Source organism: Alligator mississippiensis, chromosome 16 (assembly GCF_030867095.1).
Source record: "Alligator mississippiensis isolate rAllMis1 chromosome 16, rAllMis1, whole genome shotgun sequence".
In the NCBI taxonomy this organism is placed as follows: Eukaryota; Metazoa; Chordata; order Crocodylia; family Alligatoridae; genus Alligator; species Alligator mississippiensis.
In genome coordinates this window covers 10714331-10741255 of record NC_081839.1, presented here as the reverse complement: position 1 = coordinate 10741255, position 26925 = coordinate 10714331, and the positions used below count along the sequence as shown (strand labels likewise).

General features: G+C 48.6%; 1 protein-coding gene across 1 annotated transcript in view; it reads left to right on the top strand.

Moving 5' to 3' along the window:
• Window positions 1-26925, top strand: part of FBN3 (fibrillin 3) — a 260268-nt gene that overhangs the window by 179093 nt on the left and 54250 nt on the right. The window contains exons 14-27 of the mRNA XM_014599850.3: window positions 3740-3865; window positions 5336-5458; window positions 5968-6243; window positions 7433-7486; window positions 10227-10352; window positions 11627-11752; window positions 12778-12897; window positions 13934-14071; window positions 14166-14216; window positions 14979-15104; window positions 22392-22619; window positions 22762-22887; window positions 23406-23534; window positions 26707-26832. Coding sequence (XP_014455336.1) covers window positions 3740-3865; window positions 5336-5458; window positions 5968-6243; window positions 7433-7486; window positions 10227-10352; window positions 11627-11752; window positions 12778-12897; window positions 13934-14071; window positions 14166-14216; window positions 14979-15104; window positions 22392-22619; window positions 22762-22887; window positions 23406-23534; window positions 26707-26832 — 1875 coding nt within the window. The remainder of the gene's footprint in view (window positions 1-3739; window positions 3866-5335; window positions 5459-5967; window positions 6244-7432; window positions 7487-10226; window positions 10353-11626; window positions 11753-12777; window positions 12898-13933; window positions 14072-14165; window positions 14217-14978; window positions 15105-22391; window positions 22620-22761; window positions 22888-23405; window positions 23535-26706; window positions 26833-26925) is intronic.

The following is a 26925-nucleotide window of genomic DNA, read 5'->3' as shown; positions in this document are numbered from 1 at the left end:
CAGCTAAGTAGTCTTTAGCCTGTTATTTCCTTGTTGTGGCCTGCTCTCCTATCTCCTTAAACATGGAGTTTGTTGAGGACCTGCCCACAATGAACTATTTTTGAGAAAACTGAAATATAAGAGACAGTGAATATTTCAGCCTTCTCTGCATCTTCTGTTGTTTATTCTCCTTACCTGTTTACTAATGGCCTTCTACTTTTCTTTGTTTTCCTCTTCTTTCAAATGCATTTACAGAATCTCTTCTTGCTGGTTTTTTGCCCTTGGTTAACTAAAACTCAGTGGTTTGTTCATTAATGTATAGTGATTACTGGGCATTTAATTTAGTACTTGTATAATCAAGTACTAAATAAATGCACAGTAACCAGTGCAGTCGCGCAAGCAAATGCCTTTTTAGTGACAGTACTGCACAGTAGCCTAATAATACTGCACAGTAGCATGTCAGCACTGTTTGTGCTCTGATGCACTGCTGCGCAGTATTATTAGGCTCCTGTGCAGTTAGCATCTTGTGTAGATGCACCCACTCAGACTTTAGTCTTTCTGGTTTTATCACTACATGCTTGTGCTATTCCTTTGCACTCATCTTTACTCATGTGCTCAGTTTTCCTTTTTGATTTACTTGTCAATGAAGAACTCTTAAAGAAGCCATGTTAGTCTTTCCTATGCTTCCTGCCTTTCCTGTACAATAGGACAGTTTACCTTTGTGCCCTTAAGAAACCTTCTTTCAGTAAATACCTACTCTCCTCTATCCTTTAATTGTCTTGCAAGGAGACCTTAGCTGCCTGTTCCCTCTTGAAATCTGCTTTTCTGAAAACCATTATTCTTATTCTTACCCTGGAATAATGAACTCTATTGTTTCATTATCACTTTCACCCAAAGTATTTTCCACTTCTAGATTCTCAACTAATTCTTCCCCATTACAAATGGAACTTAAACAGCCACTGCCCTAGTAGCGTCCTTCACCTCCTGAAGCAAAAAGTTGCCTCCAACCCATTTTAAGGACTGTCTGTGTTCTGCCATGTTTTTTTCCAGTGACTGTGTGGCTAATTAACCCAAATTGCCAAGGAGTCCTGTATTTTGGATACTACTAATAGTTATTCACAAAAAGGTTCATCCTTAAGATGGGTGATCTGTAGTAGAACCATAACATGACACCATCTTTGTTATTTTCACCCTTTAGGTTCACTTAATGACTTTGAACAAATTTTCCTTTCATCTTTTCCTAAATTCTAGAGCAAGTATATGCATTTTTGATCCATACCACCGCTCTCTCTCTCTTTTTTCCTGTCTTTCCTCTCTAAACAAGTTGCACCTTTTTATGCCAATATTCCAGACCTCCAATTTATTCCATCAAATTGTTAAGAGAGAGGGCCTTATTACACATTCAATTTAGACAGCTCCTAGAGCTCTTAACCCCCTGGACTGTCCGCACATTAGCAACTGAAACTAGTTGTAAGCACACTTTAAGTGACTTAAAGTTACACCACTCCAGGGCAGGTTTGCCAGCTCCTATTCCATTAATGTGTGGACACTCCCCACAGATAAGTTGTCCAAGTTGCAGTCCTCCAGCATCCCAGGATGCAGTGTCCCCTCCCCACCTTCCTGTTCTATGTGAACAAACTTTCCATCCCCTGAACTCTACTGCCAGGGGCAGGTGGGCGAGGGAGGATTGGTCTGGTACTAAGCCAAATTATGGGGAAGTATGGTCATGCTAGAGGATAGGCTGGCAATTCAGGCCAACCTGGACAGGCTCACAAGGTGGGCGAATCAAAACCTGATGACATTCAAAACAGAGAAATGCAAGGTGCTCCACCTTGGGAGAAAAAACCCACATCATACTTATAGGATTGGCAGTGCTACAGTCACTAACACCACAACCGGAAGAGACTTAGGGGTTATGACTGACCACAAGATGAACGTGAGCCACCAATGAGTCAGCAAAGCAAATAAAACACTGGCTTGCATCTATCAATGCAGCTCAAGCAAGACTCAAGAAGTCATCCTCCTGCTTTACTCAGCCTTGATGAGGCCGCAGCTGGAGTACTGCATCCATTCTGGGCTCCACACTTTAGAAAGGATGTGGAAAAGCTTGAGAGGAGAGCCATGCACATGACTACAGGTCTTATAAGGAGAGGCTGAGAAGCATGGGACTTTTCAGCCTGGAGAAGCAAAGGCTCAGGTGGGACTTGGTGGCAGCTTATAAGTATATAAGGGGTGTGCATCAGGAACTGGGAGAACGTCTGTTCACCAGGGCACCCCAAGGGAAGACAAGGTCTAATGGTCACAAACTGTTGGAAGACCATTTTAGACTGGACACAAGGGAAAACTTGACTATCTGAGTCTCCAGAGTCTGGAATAGACTCCCCCCCAGAAATGGAGCAAGCACCTGCTCTGGATACCTTTAAGAAACACTTGGAGTCTTATCTTGCTGGGGTGATCTGACCTCAACTGACTTCCTGCCCCTTGGAAAGGTGGCTGGACCCAATGATCCTGCAAGGTCCCTTCCAGCCCTAATGTCTGCGAAATCTATGAAATCTATAAGCAACTTCTGCTTCTGCTCCCAGGGGTGTAACCTTCCCACCTTCCTCCATGCAAACAGTTTATAAATCACATGCCATGTCTCAAGGCATGGACAGGTCCGGAACTGGGGAGATGGGAAGGATCAGGTCCCCATGAGCTGGGGTTTCCTTCCCAGGGCAGGAGCAGTAGCTCCCCATAAAGTGCCTTCCCTCATCACTCCCACCTGCCAGCCACCCCAGGAAGCATGACCAGCACCCCTCTACACACTCCAATCCCAAATCCCAATTTATTAAAATATGAGACCTTCTTTTAATCTACTTCCTCTTTATTTCTTGTAAAAAAGGCAAGAATTTTAAATCTTTTTATTTTATCCTTCAATGGCTGGCTGATTTCATTTTCACCACGTACCCCCATCCCCATCTCCTTTCCACTTCCCATGTCATTTCCCACTCCTGTCCCATTAATTCTCCACCTCCCGGCCTCATGCTCCCCTGCCTCCGATCTTCCACACACCTCTACCTAGAGCAGGGATAGAAGCCAGTCCTGGCTGACCCACCCTCTAGTGGCAAGTCACAGCTGTGTAGGTGGGGGACAGTCAGAGAAGGTTTTTAGCCTTAAGGTGCAACTGCTCCAAACATAAGCTACCGCTAACATTGACCAAATTTGCACAGCTCAAAGTGCAATGTGGAACAAGGCCCAAAGAAGGGGTCACTTGGTGCTGAATCCAAAGCCCACTATATTCAGTGGAGAGGCCTTAACATTGACTTCATCAGGCTTTGGATCAGGCCTCTGTTTGCTTGTAATACAGACCATGGATAGACAGTGCTGCTTAAGGAACCAATACCTTGCAAGCAGAGGGGCTTAGAAGGGAATTCATTATTAGCTTGAGCAGCTTTGTCTCCAAACCTTTGGGCACTGTGCTGTTCCTGGAACCTAACAGTCTTGCACAGCGAGTCTCCCCTGCACCTTTACCATGCGCCACAGGCAGTAGCATCCTGAAGAGGGAGGGACAGGGAGATATTAGGGCCAGGACCTACTTTTAGCATCTGAGAGCAGTATCCTGCCTGTATTTTGTAGTGGGCTCTAACTTGAGTCTTCTAAGGCTAAAAGCCCTTGGGCCCAACTGGACAAGAGAGAGTTACTGTTAGAATCATAAAGTCCGGGCAGCTCATGCTCACAAATGAAGTTTGCTGCGATCTTGCTCTGTTTGTTTCGCTGCCAGATATCGATGAGTGCATCATGAATGGAGTGATGTGTAGGAATGGCCGCTGCGTAAACACTGATGGCAGCTTCCAGTGCATCTGTAATGCTGGCTTTGAAATTACCCCTGATGGCAAGAACTGCGTTGGTAAGCACTTCCTTCCGCGTGACATCAGCTGCGGCAGAAATGGACTCACTAACTGCAATAACCCTGCATATATATATATATATATATATATATATATATATATATATATATATATATATACATATATATATATAGTGTATTTAAAGCCAAAGCCCAGGGGTTTTACAGATGGGTTAAGAATTCACTTCTTTCCTCCCAGGCAGAGATGACCTGAGCAGGATGCAAGGCCCAGGGCAAATCAGCCTGCGCAGGGCCCTGCCTCCACACACCCCGGACATGAAGCCGATGGTGGATTCAGTGGCAGGGGGGTGGCGGGATCCCAAGCAGCCGGATGTGAAGCTGTCAGCAACAGTGGTGGTGGCAGTGCTGTCACCGCAGCCACTCAGCCCTGCTCTGCAGGGCCCTGGGCGGTCACCCCGATGCACCCCACCTAAGGACAGCCCTAATTCCAGGCATACAGCCCCCTCTGAGGTGGTCTGCTCTTTAGCAATATTTCACAAGCATTAAGGAGAGGAGAGAAAGAGTCACTGATCCAATGGAAATTGCTCTTTGAGATGAAATAGCTACAGTGCTCTGAGACTAAGGAGTTAACAGTGTTTTGCTTGACAATAATTTTGCAGGGGCACTAGGGTGCCACAAGATCTGTAGTGTCCCAGAGTGATGAGGGTCACTGAGTTTTACATCACCCCTAAAAGGTGGTGTCAGTGCCACAACACAAGAGTGCAGATTCACCTTTAGCTCAAAGAGCAAAGTGCATGAGAAGAGGCAGTACTGCTTCCTGCAGTACCTTTGGATTTTTGTAAAGGTTGCACTGTCCTCAACACTGAAATTAAGTGAAATTGTCCTCAGAGTGAAATTAAGAGTAGCTTCGCACCTTATAGACTAACTAAATCAGAGATGCATAAGCCTTCATAAATAGTGGCTTACTGCAGTTTACTAGTATGTGAGCCAGCTAGTTAAAAGCTAACTCAGATATACCTACGTGAGCTGCAGACACACCTATCCATGGCAACATAGGATTCTTCTTCGAGCAGCAATTTTCAGCTAGGGGTCTCTGGGTGCCTTGAGACCCTTCCAAGGGTGCTGCCAGGTGCCATGCAACATTTGCATTCCTAGGTGTAGAAACATAACTCACAAAATAAACTCAGAGATTTCAAATAAGAATCCACAGCATTAAAAACATTCAAACTTGTTGTGATCTTTCTGAGTTCTTTGCAACACAGTAATTGCTCTAATATGTTTCTGTATGCAAAACACTAAGTGAAAGCTAAGAGTTAACATGTTCTAAGGGGTGCCTCGTGTCTACTGAGGGGGGCCTTGAGTCTGAAAATGTTGAGACCACTGTCTTAGAGGCAAATAAAGATTTGACCACACGTGGGGTAAGGCAAAAAATAGAATCTGAAAACAGGAGAGTCTTTGTGCACCCCACAGGTTCATGTTTCTTATCATGTTTCTTATCATCCTCCCTAGATCACGATGAGTGTGCTACAACCAATATGTGTCTCAATGGGATGTGTATCAATGAAGATGGCAGTTTCAAATGTATTTGTAAACCAGGCTTTGTACTGGCTCCCAATGGGCGCTACTGTGTTGGTGCGTGCACTCCAGTTTTTCTCTGTTTCTGTTGTGTCCTATATGTCTCTGGGACTTGGTATGTACAGAGGGATGAGATGGGTAAAGCCAGAGTTATGAAGGAAAGAAGAGGAAGGTAAGGCAGATCTCAGGGTAATGGTGATGCTGACTGAATTCCCTAACTTTTCACCCAAGCTTAACCAGCAGAGAAGCTAATGGCAGTGCAGGAATGGGTTAGGTCCTAGAGGACTGAAAGGCACTTGGAGAGAAGGAAGCAGCTCTGGTGTTACACAGATAGTAGTGAAATGAAAGAGTCTCACTGAGCTATTTGAGAGAGTCGAGACTGGGCATCCTGCTGACTCCATTCATTTTGCGTAAGCCTAAGGCAAGGGCTGGCGATTCTACAGCATGCAGAGCAGCCTTTGTTACAGTAGGCCCTGCCCCAGCCCACAGGGCCTCTGAGATTCTTCCTACCAGGAAAGTGAACTCCTTCCCTCTCTGTCATGTCAATATGTGTGCTTTCCTTTCAGATATCGATGAGTGCGAGACCCCTGGCATCTGCATGAATGGCTGGTGCATCAACACAGAGGGCTCCTTTCGGTGTGAGTGCCTGGGTGGCCTGGCCATTGGCGTGGATGGACGAGTCTGTGTGGACACCCATATGCGCAGCACGTGTTATGGAGGCATTAAAAAGGGCACCTGTGCCCGTCCCTTTCCAGGAGCCGTTACCAAATCTGAATGTTGCTGTGCTAACCCAGACCATGGTTTTGGGGAGCCTTGTCAACCGTGTCCAGCCAAAAACTCTGGTGAGCTCCACCTCTGTCTGTGTACAGATTCAAGGGGAAGGTACTTGGAAATGGTTTAATCCTCTGAGGATCCATCTGAGAAGACACCTTGGCCTATACAGCATGACAGCATTATTGAAAGGCCCAGAGGTGTACTGCAAGCACTCTCATAGTATGGGCTGTACTAGTGTTTCCTGCCTATGATCCACACAACCCATGATCTATACATGGGTTATGTATTGCTATGTCCTGCTATCTTGTCCTCTGTCTCCAGGTGCTGAGTCATATAGAAAGAAACTAAACACCTTTATGCTTTCCCCTTTTCACTTCTCCATGTGAACGGTTGCTGTACTTACCTCAGGGGTTTTTTACCCATGGCCTATGTAATCTGGAAGAGGTTCCCAGAAGCAGTTGCTCTGTTGAGGTGTACTCCACCCTTGGAGGCATTCTTAAGAAGCCCTGTGCTAAGATATTTTTTAGAGTTCATTATAGTGGTAGCTGCTGCTACTAAAAATTAACATGTCAAACCTGCTTCATGGACCCTAACTTATGAAACTCGCCCCTATTTCCAATTTCCATGCTTCGTCTCTGTTCAAAGTGATGTCCTTTGTGTCTTGAAACTGTGAAGTGAATTTGGCTACTAGATCACACCAGTCCATGCTGGAGCTAGCACGTGGGGTCACTCTGTGGTTGAATCTGGTACATGGTATTGGGCCATTGTGTAGGATCAAACCCATGTGCAGATCCTGTTTGTCAGCCATTGGTGCTGTCAGCAGTGATTTTATATCCACTCCCTGAGCATTGATGAAATGTTAAATTGGTATTACAATTTTGTACCAGAACCCACTTAGAAGCACCCCCATCTGTTGGGGGTATTTCACTGACAGCTACATTTTGAGATTTGTTCGTTAATCCTTAACCCATTTAACAAGTGCTTTGCTTAGACTCTTATACTTAGCATAGGTCTACAGTTGGTGCAGAGCAGCTGAACTGATCATGGGGATTTTTATTTTATTTGAATGTTCACTGCAGTATTAAGCAGTGTCAGTGTTAAAATATATCATACACTGTTATAAACATCTGATTCTGAGTATACACAATCAATACTCTAGCAAAAAGCAAATGGGAATTGTCCATATTGTTCTGAATTGACGTCATTTTGCCAATGCTATAATGAAAAACTAATGAATCTGCCCTGCTTTTTCCACAGCTGAATTCCAGGCACTCTGCAGCAGTGGCATTGGAATAACAGCTGATGGCAGAGGTGAGGACTTTACCATGTGCCATAATACAGAGGGATGCCTATAACTAAGGTTCTCTAGCACTTCCAGTTATAAGACCTTGCTTTCAGTTGCATATATGTGTGAATGTGTAATTATGTGAATGTGCATGAGTGGTACAAGACAGACTGAACATTTCTATGAATGTAATCTGCATTACACAATATCAAAAATAGTGGGTAGGTGATGCAAACCACTAATCTCGGGTAACTTCACCCAGTCTGCAGGAGAAATACCCCTGAAAAATCAAGGGTATTAGTTACAGTGGCTTAGGTTTCACATGTCAACATACATCCTGGGGTTGCTGCTTGTTAAAAGCAAACTGACTATTATTACCTGCTTCCCTACTGCCTTGTGGAAGGGTGCAATACTAGCTGACTCTGTCCATTCCTGAGCCTGGTATAATTTACATCAGTATAAAAATCCAAAGTACGTTACCACAGAGTATGTCTTTGTCCAGGGCCAATACTTATTGGGTAATTCTCTACGTACATGCGCTAGAGAGTATGTGAGAATGAGTATGAATGTGTGTGAGAAAGAGAGAGATATAAGTGTATAAGTGAGCATGAAAGATTGGGCATGTTTTGGCATGTGTATGTAAAAGTGCAAGCAGCAAGGATTTTTATAGGTGATATATTTTATTGGACCACTACTACATGGGTGGGATAGACTTAGACAAGCTTTAAGTCATTCTTTTTCAGGTCTGTCTATAAGCGAAATGTGTGTGTACATGCATGTGAGTGACTACATGTAAGCATGCGAATGCCTGTGGGAGAGTGAGTCTACGTATATGTGAGTGAATGAGTGTATATGCAAGTGAAAGTAAGCGTTTGTGTTTGTATGTATGTGTGTGCATGTATGCGAGAGAGAGTGAATGTGTCTCAGATTCTGCCTTAAGTAACAACAAATTACTGTTAGGCAAACATACCCAAGTCTGGTATAGTGAATCAAGTGGCTGGTGCTTGGCACCGAGGGGGAGTTGCATTTCTGGGTTTGCCCATAGTCTGGCAACCCTACAATATATTGCTGGAGAACTAACCTAAAACTCATCATCGGGGGGTGTATTTGTTGAAGGCATTTATCAGTGATTTTCAGGTGTAGGTTTGTCTTGGTCTGCAAGCTGGGACCCCATCCAGCTCAAGGCCCTGATCCATACATAGCTCACCCCCCTGCATACCTCACCAGAGAACAAATGCTCATGGCTGGGTCTGAGGGTCCTCCTCCTGCCTCCCAGCATGCATGGACTACTGCTCAGCCAGCTCTTTATGTCAACAGTAGAAAATGGAAATTTACTTTGACCTGACCAGCTACAGCCCCCTCTTTCTGGCTGGCAGTGATGCAGCCTGGGAGCTCACTACAGGCACACAACAATGGAGTTCATATAGAATGTGGGTGCCATTGCAAAGCCTTTCTTTGACCATCTGCACCTGGCTATTGATTTGATAAGGACTCCTTCTCCACCCCAGCTGCTCAGAGACTCTCTAGCACTCCCGTACAACACACTACCAGACCCTGGCCTGGTTCTCTCTCTTCACCAGCCCTGGCCTGTTGGCAGTGCCAGTTGGGAAGTGCAGGACAGGACATGTGCAGGCTGACAGCCTTGCCTCATTTAGGTACAGCACCCAGCATGCAGCACTTTCCAAACCACCTCCTCTTTTGGCCTTTTCCTCAGACACAGACAGATGAGGGGACTAAAGGATGGACTGAGAACTGGGCACCAGAGGTGGAGATCGGTGCTTGGGTTAACCCAGAAGAGACTGTCACGGTCCCAACAGGCACCAGCACCTCTGTGGTTAGACTCCGCATGTAAGGGTATGGCACTGTGCCAGCTGCCTGCCCAATGCTCAGTGTTCTGCATTGCCACCTGTGAGTCACAGGTCTGCTGTCTGCCTTCAACCTCATGCTCCACAGGAGCTGGTGGTAGAGGTGCCAGCACTGGGTCTATAGGCTAGCAGAAATTGTGTTCCCCCCACTCCCTACTAGCCTCCTGGGACATAGAGGGGTACTGATGCCTAGAGAGAACCCCAAGACATTCAGAAGTGACTATAATCAAAGGAGCAAATGACTCCTCCTTGGGAAAAGAAGAGAAAGCGGGCTGTTGGTCTCAGTGCTGTAGCTGAGACCCTTCACTGATGGAGACAGTACACAGTGGCAGAGAGAACAATGCTGATACAGTGCAGGGACTCCAGATGCAGGCCATTTCCCTGTGAGCATCTCCCTCTGCATGACATGCCCTTGCAAGACAAATTGTGCATGTGCGCACACATATGCATATACGCCCATCATAGACTGGGGGTAACTGGTGGGGCTTTAGTTGTCATCAGACTTCTCTCATAAATGTGTGTGCTCTGCTCGAGACCTCACCTTCATGAAGGAGGCAGCATCTGTGTTGCAAGAAAGGTCTCTGCAGGGTAGAAATTAAAGTCCATTCAACCTACTGAATGTAGATTTTGTACCCTGAGGAAACCTGAAGGTACAAGGCTGCAGCTTGGCAATACATAGGAGCAAAGCAGTGCTGACATTTAGAGCATTCTTCTGCATGGTCTCCTGCAGATGACCCACACAATGGTCAGGCTGAGTAGTGAAAATGTGTACATCCAGATGTGGACAGGCTTGTGTAGAAGGCAGTGGAGGTAAAGCAGAAGCAGAGGCTGAAGGATTTTCTTTCAGGGCTTGGCCCTGGTTCTGGTCACATCTGAACATGTGGTTCCTTGTCCTGCACAGATATCAATGAATGTGCCCTCAACCCAGACATCTGCCCCAATGGCATGTGCGAGAACCTGCGTGGGAGCTACCGCTGCATCTGCAATTTGGGCTACGAATCAGATCCCACTGGCAAGAACTGTGTGGGTGAGTTCAGGAGAATCCCTGTGTGTTCAGGGCAGTTTGGAGCCCCTCTCAAATAGGCCAGGTCAAGGCCAGAGAGCCAGATCTACACTCAGCAGGGAGCCTGGCTAGCAAAGGTCTACTAGAAACAAGTGGAATTTTGCAGGCCGGTCGTCACAGAGCTTGATGCACATTAACATCTTCTCCACAAGAGAAGGTTGAGAGGCGACCTTGTGGCTGCCTATAAGTTCATCACGGGGGCACAGAAGGGAATTGGTGAGGATTTATTCACCAAGGTGCCCCCGGGGGTTACAAGAAACAATGGCCACAAGCTAGCAGAGAGCAGATTTAGACTGGACATTAGGAAGAACTTCTTCACAGTTCGAGTGGCCAAGGTCTGGAACGGGCTCCCAAGGGAGGTGGTGCTCTCCCCTACCCTAGGGGTTTTCAAGAGGAGGTTAGACGAGTATCTAGCTGGGGTCATCTAGACCCAGCACTCTTTCCTGCTTATGCAGGGGGTCGGACTTGATGATCTATTGAGGTCCCTTCCGACCCTAACATCTATGAATCTATGAACTGACCCAGAGGCCAGGGCACTTACTTAGGGCTTTGCTCTAGGCCTAAGCACTAAGCCTGGGCTTAGTGCAACAACTGATTCCCCTAAACACAAGGTTCTCTCTTTGAGCTGTGACATGATGAGTCTGATTGTCCAGAGAGAAAGATCACAGGGCAGTAGCTATAACTAAAGTAACTGCAATTTCAGAGCAACACACTTGCTAGTTAATATGGTATTTGTTATAAAATGTATCACTAAAACATTTGGCAACCCTAGCAAGGTGGGTGTGTAAAGCACTGAAACAAACTGAACGTTACTTAAACTGCCTAAACATGCCAGGATATGGGGCAGGGTAGCTATGCAGATGAAGCTAAGCCCTGAGAGAGAGACTGGCTGCCCCTAGAGATGCCAGGCTGGGCATTGCCCAAAGGTAAGTCTGTGGTAAGCTCTGATGACATGGTGTGGCCTGGCTTACCCTCTCTCTTTTGAAGAATATGAGAAGCAAACACAGTACAAATGGGTAGCTTTTCCATTCTCCTCCTGCCAGGTAATTTTAATAGACTCCTATGTGCTTGCTCACTCAAGCTGTGTCATAAATAGCAAGGTCTCTGTAAGTGAACTGCCTGGGCCTCTGTGTCTCAGAGAAGAAATGTTTTCAGTGCCATCTTGGCTACCAGAAATCAGGTAGCTGAGAGGATGCCTGGTGCTGGAGCTCACAAGCCCTGTCTATCTCTGCCCACAGATGTTGATGAGTGCACTGTTAATCGTTTGCTCTGTGACAATGGCCTGTGCCGTAACACACCTGGAAGCTACACCTGCACCTGTCCCAAAGGCTTTGTCTTCAGGACTGAGACAGATACCTGTGAAGGTAATGATCTTCTTAAGCTCTTTGGTTTGGCTGTCGGACTGCCATCCAGCATGGTGTTCATTGGCTTTGCTGCCCTCTGCCAGAGAGAAGCAGAAGCTGCACCATGGCCAAGACCGCAGCCTAGCTGGGCTGGACTGGAAACTGGCTGAGTCTGAATATTAGCAGTGATTCCAAGGGCAACAGAATATCTGCAAGGTGCAAAGCATGAGTGCTAAGCCATCTCCTGGGTGTAACATGCCTTTGATTTTCTCTGGCTCAGTAGTGGTTTGGACTCTAGCTGCTCTTGGGGGGGTGCGGTTTCTGGTTTTTCCATGTGGCTTTCTAACTTCCTTTCTGTTTAAAATCTGAAAAGCCCCACACTGAATTTTCTTAGTTTTCAGAAACTCAAACCCAAAACTTTTTCCTCCAAACATCAGAACTTTTGGACTAAAAAATGTAAATTTGGGGACAGGGTGTTGGTGGAAAATTTACAGTTTGGGGGTCATCTTTTTCCTGACAAAGAATTGAAAATATTTGAAGAAAGGGGACAAGTTCTGCAGAAATGCATATTTACACCCCCCCCAACCCCTCAAATTACAATTTTCCTTTGGAACACAGTGAAGTTTCCTTGCAGGCTCCAAGTATCAGCTATATGGAACAAAGTTTGTTGCGATGAAACAGTTGTAAAAGTATTTAGATGTCTAGAGAAGCTCTTAGTTTCTTTAGCAGCCTTTTAAAACTGTGGTGAATTATGTCAGCCGATTTTCACTCCTTCCTCTCTACTAACCTGCTCTGAGCGTTCTCTAAGTCCCAGCTTTAACCACTGCTCTTATTATCTAGAGCTGGACCTGAGTCCCAAGATTCAGTAGGTGTTCATATCTGGGTGATGGTTCATCCTGTTGCAGAGGCAGGGCCTGGCAATTCAATTTCCTACTGACTCCAAAATCTTACTGCCTTTGGGGGCCCAGCTCCTGGGCTGGGGTGGGTCCTAGACTCTCTATGGTTCTTTCAGTGCTAGTACATTGACGGTTATTTTTGACTCACAGATATCAATGAATGTACCTCAAACCCATGTGTGAATGGTGTATGCAGGAACAATGCTGGCTCTTTTGCCTGTGAGTGCTCCCCAGGCAGCAAACTGGACCCAAGTGGCACCATCTGTGTGGGTAAGACTCCTTACAAGCCCAGTGATGGGCAGGACTGACAATCCCAGCAACCCCACTTAATACTGCTCTGTCCTAGAGGTGGTCACAGGAGACAGTCCAGTATTTAGCTTTGGACCCCAGCAACCTGCATAGGCACAGCAGGGCTCACACTATACTGACTCAATTTCTTGCTATAATTTTTGTTTCTCGTGGAACAGTGAAGCTGAGAAAGCATCGTAGCAGTCAGCCAAAGTGTTCCAGCCACTGCACCGGATGCCCAATAAACCCTAACCATGCTGCAGTGGGAGAGTTACTTGGTGTGAGGTTCCTTGGACATCATGTAGGATCATCACCCACATCCTGACACGCACAAGAGGGCCCCCACAATGGAGGATCCTACAACATGAAGGGAATGGCAGCCCCATCTTACACACAGTTCAACAACTTACTTTGTACCATCAACTGAGATACATAAATCACTTTTAGCCAAGATGAAAGCCTACCTAAGCCCAGAACAAGGACTCTGGCCTTGGCTGAGTCACAGCCTCTCCACTTCAGTCCAAGATCCTCAGCATCTCTGCATTGAACATACATTTTATATTAATGTGTCAGCAGCTAGCAGGTTGGGCTTGGTGTCATGCTCCCTTTGTAAGCAAAGCCCTCATTGTTCTGCCTGAGCACAGAGTACAGGAACAGGCCCTTTATCCACAAGAAGACAAGCAGGGCAGAACCCAGCCCTACTTCTCAGAGCCAAGCAGTGCTGCCAGGCATGAACACACAGTGGTATCAGAGAGCAGAGCCCAGCTTGCAGCTCCACAGAGCAGGGTCCTGGCAAATACAGCCCTCTGAACCCCACTGTAGTGCATATGGCTTCACAGCATGCCAGGTAAAGCAGAGCGGGCAAAGAATGCCCCTTACCTGGTTTTCAAGGCCTGCTGGCTTTTCCAGCAAGGCACCTCTCCTCCAATTTCTCTCCCTTGCCATCTAGCTGCTGGGAGCTGGGTGGCAATCAGGCCGGGGGGCAGCTCTTCACATATGCTGTGTTTTTCCTCCACAGACAGCATGAAGGGGACATGCTGGTTGAACATCCAGGATGGCCGCTGTGAGGTGAACATCAATGGAGCAACACTGAAATCTGAGTGCTGTGCCACACTGGGAGCAGCCTGGGGCAGTCCTTGTGAGCGCTGTGAGATCGGTAAGCCTAGCACCGAGGCAAGGAACCTTTGCCCGGGCATGGGCAGCAAGGAAATCATCTGCCTATCTCATTTTGCCTCTTTGCCTTCCTGCAGATCCTGCCTGTCCCAGAGGGTTTGCCAGGATGAAGGGGGTCACATGTGAAGGTAAAGTGCCAAGGAGTGAAGCTCTTGCTGGCTACAGGGTTACTGGGAGACTAATAGAAGTCTTGCTGCTCCTTCCCTCCTCCTGTAATGTTACCCTCCTTGCTGAGCTACACTAAGTGCCACAGCTGTGGGATAGTCCCAGTAGAGTCATACCATCATGCAGTTTGCTCTGGCCAATTGGCCGTTTGCATCTGGATATGCCTAGTCTGATTTATGGGCATCAGCACACAGATGCAAAGTCATGAGGTGGGCAGCAACTGGGGATGCTGTCACACCATAGCCACATGCATGAGGGGTGGGGGTCCACAAGCCGCCATGGAAAGTTTAACATTGGCTGGATAGGGCATATGCATAACTTACCCAACTTCCATGCCAATCCTCCACATTGGGAATGCACTGCCTGTCCTGAAGGCAGGGAATGAGCCTTTGAGGGGGCTGAGCAGAGCTTCTGCAACTTCCTGCTTGTGACCTACCAAAGAATAATCTGAATTCATCCACAGGGATAAAGTCAGAAACACTCCCCCTCCCTGAATGGCCATGCATTGGCTATGGAGCGGCCATAGTTCCCTGATAGGTTGGGTAATCATTCCTTCTCTGTATTTCTGGGGCTTGTATGATCATCTGCTGACTCTGTCAGGCTGCACAGTTTAGCCTGAAGAGTAGCTATGGGCTTTTCTGAAAGCTTCCTCCACCCAGAAGTATCCCCAGAAGTCCCTGGGTCTGCTACTGCCTAATGCTTCTCCTTTGTCTTTATGCCTACAGATGTGAATGAATGCGATGTCTTCCCCAGCGTCTGTCCCAATGGTCGCTGTGTGAACACAGGCGGCTCCTTCCGATGCGAGTGTCCAGAAGGGCTGACTCTCGATGGAACTGGCAGGACATGTGTGGGTAAGGATCACTCCCTCAGCAGATCCTAGTTTTCCTTCAGTCTCTTATGTACCCAGGCTACACTGTCCACTACAGTACACTACACACGTCCTGTCAAGGGAGGTGTTGGGGACCCAAGCGCCTCCTGGACTTCTTGCCTCTCAAGAAGCTGAGACTGGCCATGGTCACAGGCTGGAGAGAGAGAGGGAGTAGAGTGCAGTGAGGGCAACTGAGTGTGTTCTTCTTGTCTAAAATACCCAAGGGGTGGCTGAAAGAAGGGCTTGGACACTTGACATAGCACTGATGTGTGGTGGGATTTGTTTAGCTTAGGGCTGTCCAACTTCTAAGCAGGCAGGGGCCACACGCTGTGTGGGCTGCACTAACATAAGCCACTGGACCCTTGGGCATTCTTGCACTGCACCATGCACACAGGAACATCCACGTCTGCCCTATGCAGTGTGCATGGGAGGCCAGACAATGAGGCCCAGCCAGCATGTCTGTGTGGTCCCCTATCTGCGTGACATGGGAAGAGTATAATGTGTCCAGAAATGGTCAAACTTTTAAAGCCTAGGAGAAAGGATGGGAGGGGATCTGAGAATGCAGGGAAAAGCCTTTCACTTCTAGCTGGAATCCAGGGTGCGGCAAGGAGATGGAGAAGAAGTGCAGAGGGAGAACTGTTCCCAAAGCAATCCCAACACAATCCCAGAGCAATCCCAACACAGTGCAAGTAAGTGCAGTGATGTGTAGGTGTCAGTTCCCTGCACTCAAGACAAAAATCCCCATTGTTATACCAGAACACCCCGTTAGCCCTGCTCTGTGCAGCTTCCTCTGGGGTCACAGCAGCAAACTGCTGCCCTGAGCTGAGTGCCACTATTGCCCACTTTACTGAGTGGGTAAGTAGTGGTTCTCAACTGTTTTAGACCCCAGTTCCCCTCTATAACTTCACTAAATGTAGTGGCACCCCATTTAAAAAAACAAATGTATTCATTACAGTGAAGGGGAAGTTTGCTTGGAAACTCTCTCTCACATTCCTTCACTGTAAACTTGCTGAGAGTAAAGAGGTTTGCAGGGAAAAGGGAAACCTTCAGGAACAGGGAACAGCAAACAGGCCAGCCACAGAGGAGTTTTCTAGGTAAGGTCTGCTTGGAAAGAGAGGCACACCGTGAGAAGCAGCAGATTAAAAGACCAAGAGACATGGCTGGAGAATGTCACAATTCCAGGGCCACTGCCATTTCCAGCTTTTCCTCTGCTTGCACCTGTGACTTTCCAGACAAGACCACACACTGTTGAGGTTTCCTCCAGGTCTTGGTTTGGTGCTATACAGACTGCAGCTTGCAGATTCCTTCCCATATCAGCCAGGTGAGGGAGTGCCTGTAGTGCAAGTGGTATCTTCTGCTGGTGTCTGTCAGGGCCAGGCAAGAGAGCTATAAGTGAAGGTAGCAAGGCTCCGAAGCATCCCCCGACATGAGGACTTCATTGATTCCATGCTGGAGGAGACCTCTAGGACTGTGATGGAAGGACAGCCAGAGGTGGTGCTAGAAAAGGAAGAGGGCATGGACTCCCAGGAAGGTGGAAGCTGGAAGCTTGTATCTTCTGCCAGCAAGAAGAAAACATCACCCCCACCTGCAGTAGTTTGCCTGGAGAACGGATATGGAGCACTAGCAACAGAGGAGGAGAGCAGTCCATTGGTGGAAGAAGCCAGGCCAGGCATCCCCAAGGTTGGAGGATTGAGACCACTGCCATGAAGAAGTGACGGGTGGTGGTGATTGGAGACTCCCTTCTGTGGGGGATGGAGGGGATCCATCTGCCAGCCTGACAAGTTGTCCCAGGAGGTCTGGTGTTTGCCTGGAACCTGGATCCGAGATGTCACGGAAGAATTACCAAGACTCGTCCAACCCTCTGACTACTACCTCATGGTGCTCATTCATATGGGCACCGGTGATACTGCCGGGGGAGACCCTGAACAGATCAAGAGTTGACTACAGGGCTCTGGGTGCAAGGGTGAAGGGAACAGGGGGCACAGGTTGTATTCTCCTCAGTCCTTCTGGTCAAGGGGAAGGGCCCTGGCAGGAACAGACACATCCTGCAGATCAATGCATGGCTGTGCAGCTGGTGTTGCCAGCGGGGATTCGGCTTCTTCGACCATGGGACATTGTTCCAAGAAGAAGGATTGCTGGGAAGAGACAGGATCCACCTGACAAATAAAGGGAAGATAATCTTCACAGACAGGCTCACTAATCTAGTGAGGAGGGCTTTAAACTAGGTTTACTGGGGGATAGAGAACAAAGCCCTGAGGCAAGTGAGGAATCGAAGGACGTGGAGAAAGCAGAAGCAGGAGAGGGCAGCAGGGGAAGCCTCATTCTTCTTGAGAAAGTACCCGGTTTGTCACCTCGTGTGCCTGTGCATGAATGCAAGGAGCCCGGGAAACAAGCAGGAAGAATTGGAAGTCCTTGTATAATCACAGAACTCTGACGTGATTGGGATAACAGAGACTTGGTGGCAAGCGGGGACTGCCTGCAGCTGCCGGTGGCCGTGTCGTTAGCGGGGTGGGGGGGCAGCAACCAGCGAGGGGGCCGGCTTCAGTGGCAGCCAATCTCGGGGGGGGAAGGGGCACGTGCCCCCTTCTTCCCACCCTGCACATCACCTATGGCTGGGAGGGCAATACAGCAGTGCTCAGGCAATCCAGGACGTTTTTGGAGCGTGTTGGAGACAACTTCCTGGTTCAAGTGTTGGAGAGACAAACTAGGGGCTGTGCTCTTCTTGACCTACTGCTTACAAACAGGGAAGAATTGGTGGGAGGCATAGAAGTGGATGGCAAGTTGAGCAGCAGCGATCATACGATGATTGAGTTTGGGATCCTGACAAAAGGAAGAAAGAAAAGCAGCAGACTACAGACCCCGGACTTCAGAAAAGCAGACTTTGGCTCCCTCAGGGAACTGACGGGCAGGATCCCTTGTGATACCAGTCTGATGGGGAGAGGATTTCAGGAGAGCTGGCTGTATTTTTAAAGAAACCTTACTGAGGACAAAGGAACAAACCAACCCAATGTGCAGGAAGAATAGCAAATATGGCCAGCAACCAGCTTGGCTTAACAGAGAACACAGACATTAAAAAAGCCTGCCCAGCCCAGAGAGCATGCCGGGATGCTGGGGGAGTCTGATTTAATTTAAACCAACAAGGGGTCTGGGACAGACATTGCATAAACTGCTTTGAGCCAAATCAGTCAAGTCTGATACGACATTCAATCAGGTTTATCTCAGACTGGTTTCAGCCATCTCAAACTGGTTTATGCACTTGAGCATCTGTTCTGTTACAGGTTTAAACCAGTTTCTGATCACTTAAACTGGTTTATGTGTAATGTGTGTCCCTAGCCAAAAAGGAAGCTCATAAGAAGTGGAAGCTTGGACAAACAACTTGGAGTGGGGGGGAGAGTATAAGAGCATTCTTCAGGCATGCAGGGTTGATGTCAAGAAGACCAAAGTGCAACTGGAGTTGCAGCTAGTCAGGGACATGAAGGGTAACAAGAAGGGTTTCTACAAGTATGTCAGCAACCAGTGGAAGATCGGGGAAGTGTGGGTCCCTTACTGAGTGAAGGAGGCAACCTAGTGACAGAGGATTCAGAAAAAGCTGAAGTGCTCAATGCCTTTTTCACCTCAGTCTTCACAGACAAGGTCAGCTCCCATACTATTGCACCTGGCAGCACAGTTTGGGGAGGAGATGAGCAGCCATCAGTGATGAAAGAACAGGTTAGGGACTATTTAGAAAAGCTGGATATATACAAGTCCATTGGGCTGGATGCAATGCATCCAAGGGTGGTGAGTGAGCTGGCTGATGTGATTGCAGAGCCACGGGCCATTATCTTTGAAAACTCATGGTGATCGGGGGAGGTCCCAGACGATTTGAAAAGAGCAAATACAGTACCCATCTTTCGGAAAGAGAAGAAGGAGGATCCAGGGAATTACAGACCAGTCAGCCTCACCTCAGTCCCTGGCAAAAGCATGGAGCAGGTCCTCAAAGAATCCATTCTAAGCACTTGGAGAAGAATGTGGTGATTAGGCACAGTCAGCATGGATTCACCAAGGGCAAGTCATGCCCGACCAACCTGATTGTCTTCTATAATGAGGTGACTGGCTCTGTGGATGTGAGGAAAGCTGGAGACAAGTCTGCTAGAGGTTAGCAAGGCTTTTGATACCGTCTCCCACAGCATTCTTGCAAGCAAGCCAAGGTAGTATGGGTTGGATTAATAGACTGTTAGATAGTAGGAAGCTGGCTGGATTATCAGGCTCAATGGGTAGTAAACAATGGCTCAATGTCTAGCTGGCAGCCAATATCAAGTGGAGTGTCCAGGGGTCAGTCCTGGGGCTGGTTTTGCTCAATATCTTCATTACCAACCTGGAAGATGGGATGGATTGCTCCCTCAGCAAATTTGCAGATGACACCAAGCTGCGGGGAGTTGTAAATACACTGGAGGGTAGGGCTAGGATTCAGAGAGACATAGCCAAATTGGAGGATTGGGCCAAAAGTAATTTCATGAGGTTCAACAAGGACCAGTGCAAAGTTCTGCACTTAGGACAGAAGAATCCCATGCACCAGTACAGGCTGGGGACTGGCTGGCTGGGCAGCAGCTCTGCAGAAAAGGACCTGGGGGGGTTACAGTGCACAATGGTTTGGATATGAGTCAGCAGTGTGACTTGTTGCCAAGAAGGCTAACAGCATACTGGGCTGCATTAGTAGGAGCATTGCCGGCTGATCGAGGGAAATAGTTATTCTGATCAGTTATTCTGATCTATTCAGCAATGGTGAGGCCACATCTAGAGTCCTGTGTTCCGTTTCAGGCCCCGCGCTATCAAAAGGATGTGGATAAGTTGGTGAGTCCAGCAGAAAGCAATGAAAATGGTTCGGGGCTGGGGCACATGATGTATAAGGAGAGTCTGAGGGAACTGGGTTGATTTAGTCTACAGAAGAGAAGACTGAGAAGTGATTTGATAGTAATTAGTGTGGTTCCAGAGAGGATGGAGCTGGACTGTTCTCAGTGGTGACAGGTGGCAGAACAAGGACCAATGGGCATTTTTACACATGCAAGCACCGCAGCACTAGGCACTTTTCAAAGCGCCTGGCACTGCAACTCTTACAGTTGTATACATGGCAAAACGCACATCAGTGCTGAGAAAACAGCAGCAGCGTGCTTTTGAGCTAAAATGCATCAAAGGTGCTTTGGTTCAAAAGTACACCATTGCCATTTTCTGTGCGCTGACATACATTTCTCTGCTTATACAACTGCTAGCAACGCAGCGCAGTGCATGCTAGTTCATGTGCCTCTAGAGGATCTGAAGTGGTGGATCTCTAGCATATTGTGGGACCAAAAAGTATGTCTATAAATGCTCAGCGGTCTCAAGTGACAGCCAGAGAAGTTTAAGTTGGATATTAGGAAAAGCTTTCTCACAAGGATGGTGGTGAAGCAATGCAACAGGTTATTTAGAGAGGTGGTGAAATTTCCAACCTTGAAGATTTTTAAGGTCTGGCTTGGATGATCTAGTTGAAGATGGTCCTGTTTTGAGCAGAGGGTTGGACCAGATGACCTCCTGAGGTCCCTTCCAACTCTAAATTTCTATGATTACAGCGCATAACAACTAATATGCAGATTCTGTATAAATAAATGTGTCCATTATGTCAGTTGTAGACTGTCATAAAGGGAGACAACCTGTGCCTTGGTCCTCTGTGATTGCAGAGAGGAGCATTTCCTTCACCTGACCTGCCCCAGGTCTCTCAGGTGTCTCATGGGATTCTCGAGAGACAGGAAGATGGCACGGCCAAGCTGCAGGCAGGTTTGTCACAGTTGAGCCACAGAGCTGGGCAAGTGAGAAATTGGAAGCCAGACTGGGGTGCCCAGGCAGGCTTTTCTGCATCCAAGGACCAATGCCAATTGGTCCTTGCCCACCAAGCATCCCAGCTGGCAGTCGAGAGCACAGCACATACAGCATACTGAGAGAAGGTCAGGGTCTCAGTTCCCAGCTGGGGGAATTAGCACTGAAGTCTGGAGTAGTGCTGCTTTGTCCCAGCTGAGCCGGGCAGGGGCAAGACTGGTACTTGCTGCAATATATGCTAGCTAGCCGACCTCCCAGAGGCATAACTAATAAGGTTTGCATCCTGGGCCAGTATTTTCCATTGGGCCCTGCTGCAGGTCCCCTCTGCATGCTGTGATGCAGCTTGCTCCAGTGCATTGTCCTTCTCTGCCTGCTCTATGCATTTCTCTGTACCCCCTCTGCAGCACCCAAGCACCTGCCATCCCTAATCACCTAGCCATCCTTGATCAGTGCTGAGGGTTTCTCTTGAGCTGCACGCAGTATAGGAGAACCATAAGGGGGCATGAGAAATGCTGGCCCAGGGCACAAACCAACAGGAGGAGGGGACCTGGGGACATCTCCAAGTCAGGTCCTGGGGGCTTACGGCCCACTCACTTCCCTGCTCCTTACACTGCTGTGACCTCACTTCAGGCCAGGCTGCAACTCCTACAGCAGCTGGTTCCTGATCTGGCCCTGCACATTTCCTCTTGGAAACAGAGGCACGTCAGGGCAGTTCCACCTGGTGGCACCTGGTACAACACCCCTAAAAAGATCTCATAGCACCCAGCTGAGAATCACTGGGGTAGGGCATTAGTGTCACACTACAGCCAGGGGGCCACTGACCTTGTCTAACAGCCACAGTGGCAGGTACTGGCTGCTCCCTGGGCAGCCAGCTTCTGTTTGAGGAAGCACAGGATGGGTGATACAGGGTCTTTGGCTCACCTGTCTAGGGACAGATCCTGTTTTAAAGGGGCACAAGCAGGACCCAGCTGTTCCAAGGGAATCAGGACACCAAAAAAAAGTCCTCTAGTGAAGAATCTTGCAAGCAGCAGTTCTCCTCCATCCATCCTAACTGGGGTAATGAAGGGACGCTTCCACTATGACATGGCATGGCCTCCTTGCCTTTATTTATTATAAGCTCTCTTCTCTGGAGCATTGACTGTTCCACTCCCTTCTGCAGAGGGCCAGCCCAGGGCCAGGTCATAGCACAGCAAGACAGGAGTAGAGGGGGACCGGACTTCAGTAGGGATGTGAAGTAAGGAGCCCACTGCCTTCTGTCAGCCCACTGAAGTACAGGTGCAGATCCCTGGAAAGGTCACCCAAAGGTAGTGATGAATCCCACCAGTGTGAGATGTACTGTAGGACTGCCCCCTTGTACTGGGGACTGCCCCAAATAATAGTGTCCCAGGTGGCCTTCCTTCAGTATTAGGTACTGAAGTGAGTCTCAGGTCTGTTGTCTCCCCAGATGTGCGTGTAGAGCAGTGCTACATGAAGTGGGATGAGGATGAGTGCAATGAGCCCCTGCCTGGGAAGTACCGGATGGACGTATGCTGCTGTTCTGTGGGCTCAGCCTGGGGCATTGACTGTGAAGAATGTCCCAGAGTTGGCACCAGTGAGTACAAGGCCATCTGCCCAAGGGGGCCAGGCTTTGCCAACAGAGGAGATGTGCTCTCAGGCAGACCCTTCTACAAAGGTAAGAGAACAATTGATCTCTCGGGGTGCCGGTCTGTTCTTTGCTGCAGACATACTCACAGGACCCAGCCCCTGACCTAGGAGTCTCTAGCTGAGACTCATCTGGGAAGCCTCCTCACTGATGATGTGCCTGCTTTCCACAGATGTGAATGAGTGCAAGGTCTTCTCTGGTCTCTGCACTCATGGGACTTGTCGAAACACAATTGGCAGCTTCAGATGCATCTGTGGCAATGGCTTTGCTTTGGATGCTGAGGAGAGAAACTGCACAGGTAAGGGAGAAGAGCCCTCCCCCTCCCTCTCCAGTACCTGTTCTGGCCCCCAGGCTACTCTGCTGGGAGGGGTGAATTGTGCTGCCTGCCTTTTGTCTGTAGTAAGGCTGGGGAAGCACACTGTCAGCTTCATGTTCAGAGTGCAAGAGACCCTGAACAGACAGGATGTCCTCTGGATTTACCTGAGTCTAGGGGCAAGACTCCACATTGGGAGACCTCCTAGGGCATAAGCAGAAGCCCTGAAGAGCTCTTTTCAGCTCTCCCTCTTGCTCTCCTTTTTGCAGTAATCTATGTCTGAACAGAAGGCAGCTCATATGATACATCTTTCCCCGGACATGCCATCTCCAGCAGCCATTACAAGCCTGTCCAGACCAAAGGACTCATTCCCTCATTCAGGCATCAGTCACAGCCGAAACCCTAAGTCCCCCTGTCTAAGTCTAGTACACAGCAATGCCTGCAACTTGTCCTGGAGCTCGGGTGTTTGGTGTGTTTTCAGGCTGAGACTCTTTTTCCTACAGATATCGATGAGTGTCGCATCTCACCAGACCTGTGTGGCCATGGCACCTGCATCAACACTCCAGGCAGCTTTGAATGCGAGTGCTTCGAGGGCTATGAGAGTGGGTTCATGATGATGAAGAACTGCATGGGTAAGACAGAATTCCTGGCAGGGCAAGGACTCTGCCAACCACCTAGGGGACTGCCACAGGAGGTGATGAGGCAGTATCGTCCCTTCCACCACTTCAGCACCCAGCTCTGGGCCCGGACATGAAAGGGCACTACAGACCACGTTCACATCTGTCTGTCTAATTAACCAGCTTCCTGGGTTTTTATGCAGTGCTGTGCTACTGCAGCTGAGCACCAGTGACTCCTTGGAACTTCTGCTTGCAAAGTACTTATGGGATTGGGACCTTGTGGGTTTTTGTTGGGGTTGTTTTGGTTTTGGGGGGTTTTTTGCTTCTAAGCAGCTGTGGTGAGTCTCCTGTCCATTGGTCTCCACTGGCAGAAGCACTGTGGTATTCTGGCCACTCCTCCATGAACTGGGCTGTACAGTAGTCCTGGCATTGTGGAAGGGGAGGACAGGGTGTACCAAGGCTCCCTTGCATAAGAGATTTGGATAGTCACTTTTCTCCCCAGGTGAGTGACTCTCCAAAGAGCCAAAGACCCCTCAGCATGAAGCAGGGATAAGACCAGTCTCCTGGGTCCCAGTGCCAAGCCTCTGGCAGAATGAGTATGCCTGTGTATGGGAAAGAGAATTGCTCCCTTTCCTCATACCCTCCCTTTATCACTCATCTCTCCCATGAAGAAGAGAGAGGCTAACCAGCCCACTGTTCCTACTGGCCATGATCACATAGGCAAGTCTGTCCTGGCTGCAGCTGGCTCTGCTGTGGAGAGCACTGCTGAACCTGTGTCAGGAGCTTAGTGTGGACAGAAAGACAAAAAGGAGGGAGCATCCAGAGAGCGAGATCACCCACGGGAAAGAGCTTGGCTCATCATCCCCATTGTAGTCAGCACGCAGGCAAAATTGAGTTCTCCCTCCCTGGAACTGCAGAATTAGTCCCACATTTTAATCATTCCCACCTGGCATTTCTGGAGGAAAAGAGAAAAACCTTTCCCACACCTGGAAAATCTCAGGCTGGGATTTGTTCAGGACCCTCTGTGAAGAGATGATGTGAAGCTCAGTGGCGCTGCACTGGATTCTGGGATCTATTGGACACATGGCACTACAGGACTCTCCAAGGATAAGAAGGCTTCTCAGAGGCAAGCAAGGAGCCAATAAGCAGAGAACCTTGAAGTGCTTGTGTCTAGAGCGGTGCATATCTCAGCAGAAGCCTTACTTGGCTAAACTTCCCATCTATCCCAGACATTTCTGCTGAGAAGAAACTGTTTCTCCCATCTGAGACAAGGTTGTGTTTAAGCAAATGCCTTTTTTCATGGCAGCAGTGAGACTGTTCTCAAAATCTCCTTAAGATACAAGGCCAATCCTCCATACTAGCTGGTGTTTGGGAGCCTGTCTGTGCTCTGGAATTCATAATTATCTTTGCAGTCATGGCCTCGGTGGAAACAGCTCCCAGGCCGTTCTCAGAGTTGAGCCTTCCTACCAGATGGGTATTCCACTCCCTTTCTCTGCCCCACCCACTGAGTCTTAATGGCTTTCAAAGGGATTAATGCAAAAACGCACCATCACCTGCTCAGAACTTCACTGCAAGCTTCACAAAACACATTCATACCAGCCCAGCGAGAAGGCTGAAGGACCGGTTCTCTGCTCAGATCAGGGGTGTATCCTGCAGTCTGTACAACTGCTGCTCCCCTATGTGGCACCGTCCACCACAAAGAATAGCTATTCAACCTTTTTAACCTCAAGGCTCCCTCCATAACTTCTCTGAATTTAGCATCACCCCAGTTGAGAATCAGTGAGCTAGCATCTAAACTCAGACAAGTTATGGAGGGGGACCTTGAGAACCACTCATCTAGCTGGTACCAGGTCATGGCAGTGGGGGCAAAACCTGACCCCACCTTGCCCTCTTCTTCCCATCATTTTCCCTTTCCTGACCGCCTCCCCCGCCCCTCGAACCCCATCTGTACCTGAAGGGGCAAGGGTAGCTCCTGCCATCAAAGCTGCTCATCCAGATCTTACACACCTGCAACTATAGCTATATGCCCCTGTGGCCTCTCCCATAGGCCCAAGAGTAGGGGGGGAAGTGGAATAAGAGCTCCAGATCCCTACATCCACCTGTCCACCCACCCAATGACAGACTGTGCTGCTCACAGCATCGGGGGCCACTAGCACTGGAGCTATGCAGAGAAAGGGGAGGAAGGACAACAGCAGCAGGTTCCAAAGGAGCAGCTACAGACACTACTGGTCTGTGGGAGGCAGGGGCAGCATGGGGCACAGGACAGAGAGGCGAGAGCACTTGTGTCCTTCCATAGGGGCCAGATACCATAGCACCTTTAAAGCGATCTCACAGCACCCTAGGGTGCTGCATTACCCCAGTTGAGAATCACTGGCATAGAAAGAGTCTGGATCCCAGTCTAATTCCTATGGAAGTCAGTGGGAGTGTGAGAGGGATCAGGCTCAGATGTCAGGAGGCTGGCACATGTACTGCATTCTCTGTACTGATCTTTGTGTCCTGCCACAAGCAATGAGGGCCCGTGGGCACAGTGTCACTCTGCCATCCAAGACAAGTGTGCGTTGGAGATTCTGGTTGGTGACAGCACTGCTGTAAGTCTCTGCAGTGCATTGCAGCCCTCATGCGGCACTTCCCAAGTGCCAGCTGAGCCACTTTGCAGGGCTTGTGCACTGTGAATCGCTGATGTGGCCATTCTGCGTAAAGGCTACTGCTAGTGTATCTCAGCTAATGTGTTGTTCTGCTGACACAGCTTGAGCATTGACTAGAAGAGCTGGGAATAGATGCATGCAGCATTTAGACTGGAATTCTAACAAAACTTGGCTCAACCCCGAATCTCCCTTGTTCAGCATGCTCCAGCTAGGGAGAGGACTTTGTGAGTGGGTATGCAACGAGGCCTGTGCAAAGCTAACTAGCATGGGAGTCAGGAGCCAAAATTTTCCCTGCAAAATGGGGCCTTCCACTCCATGAATGAGTGGAAATTCATGCCAGATTCCTAACATGGCCTCTTCTAGGTTCTCAGATGTGTTGCTGTTTTATCTTTTGATAACGTGGGCAAATTTGTAAGGCGAATGTCTGCCTGGTTTCAGTGGTGCTTCTAGGATGATGGTCCTTGGTGTTAGTGTCATGCATTACATGGAAACACCAGCTGAAATGTTGAACTGACTGAGTCCTTGTGTCCTGCTCTCTGCAGATATTGATGAGTGTGAGCGGGACCCCCTGCTCTGCCGTGGCGGGATCTGCGTCAACAATGAGGGCAGCTTTGAATGCATCTGCCCCCCAGGCCATGAGCTAACCAGTGAAGGCCATGCCTGCGTAGGTGAGCTGATAGACTAGATCTGGGCATGACTATAGGAGGCCCTTCTCATTCACCATTAGCAACCACAGGAGAGCCTGTGACCTGAGCCAGTTC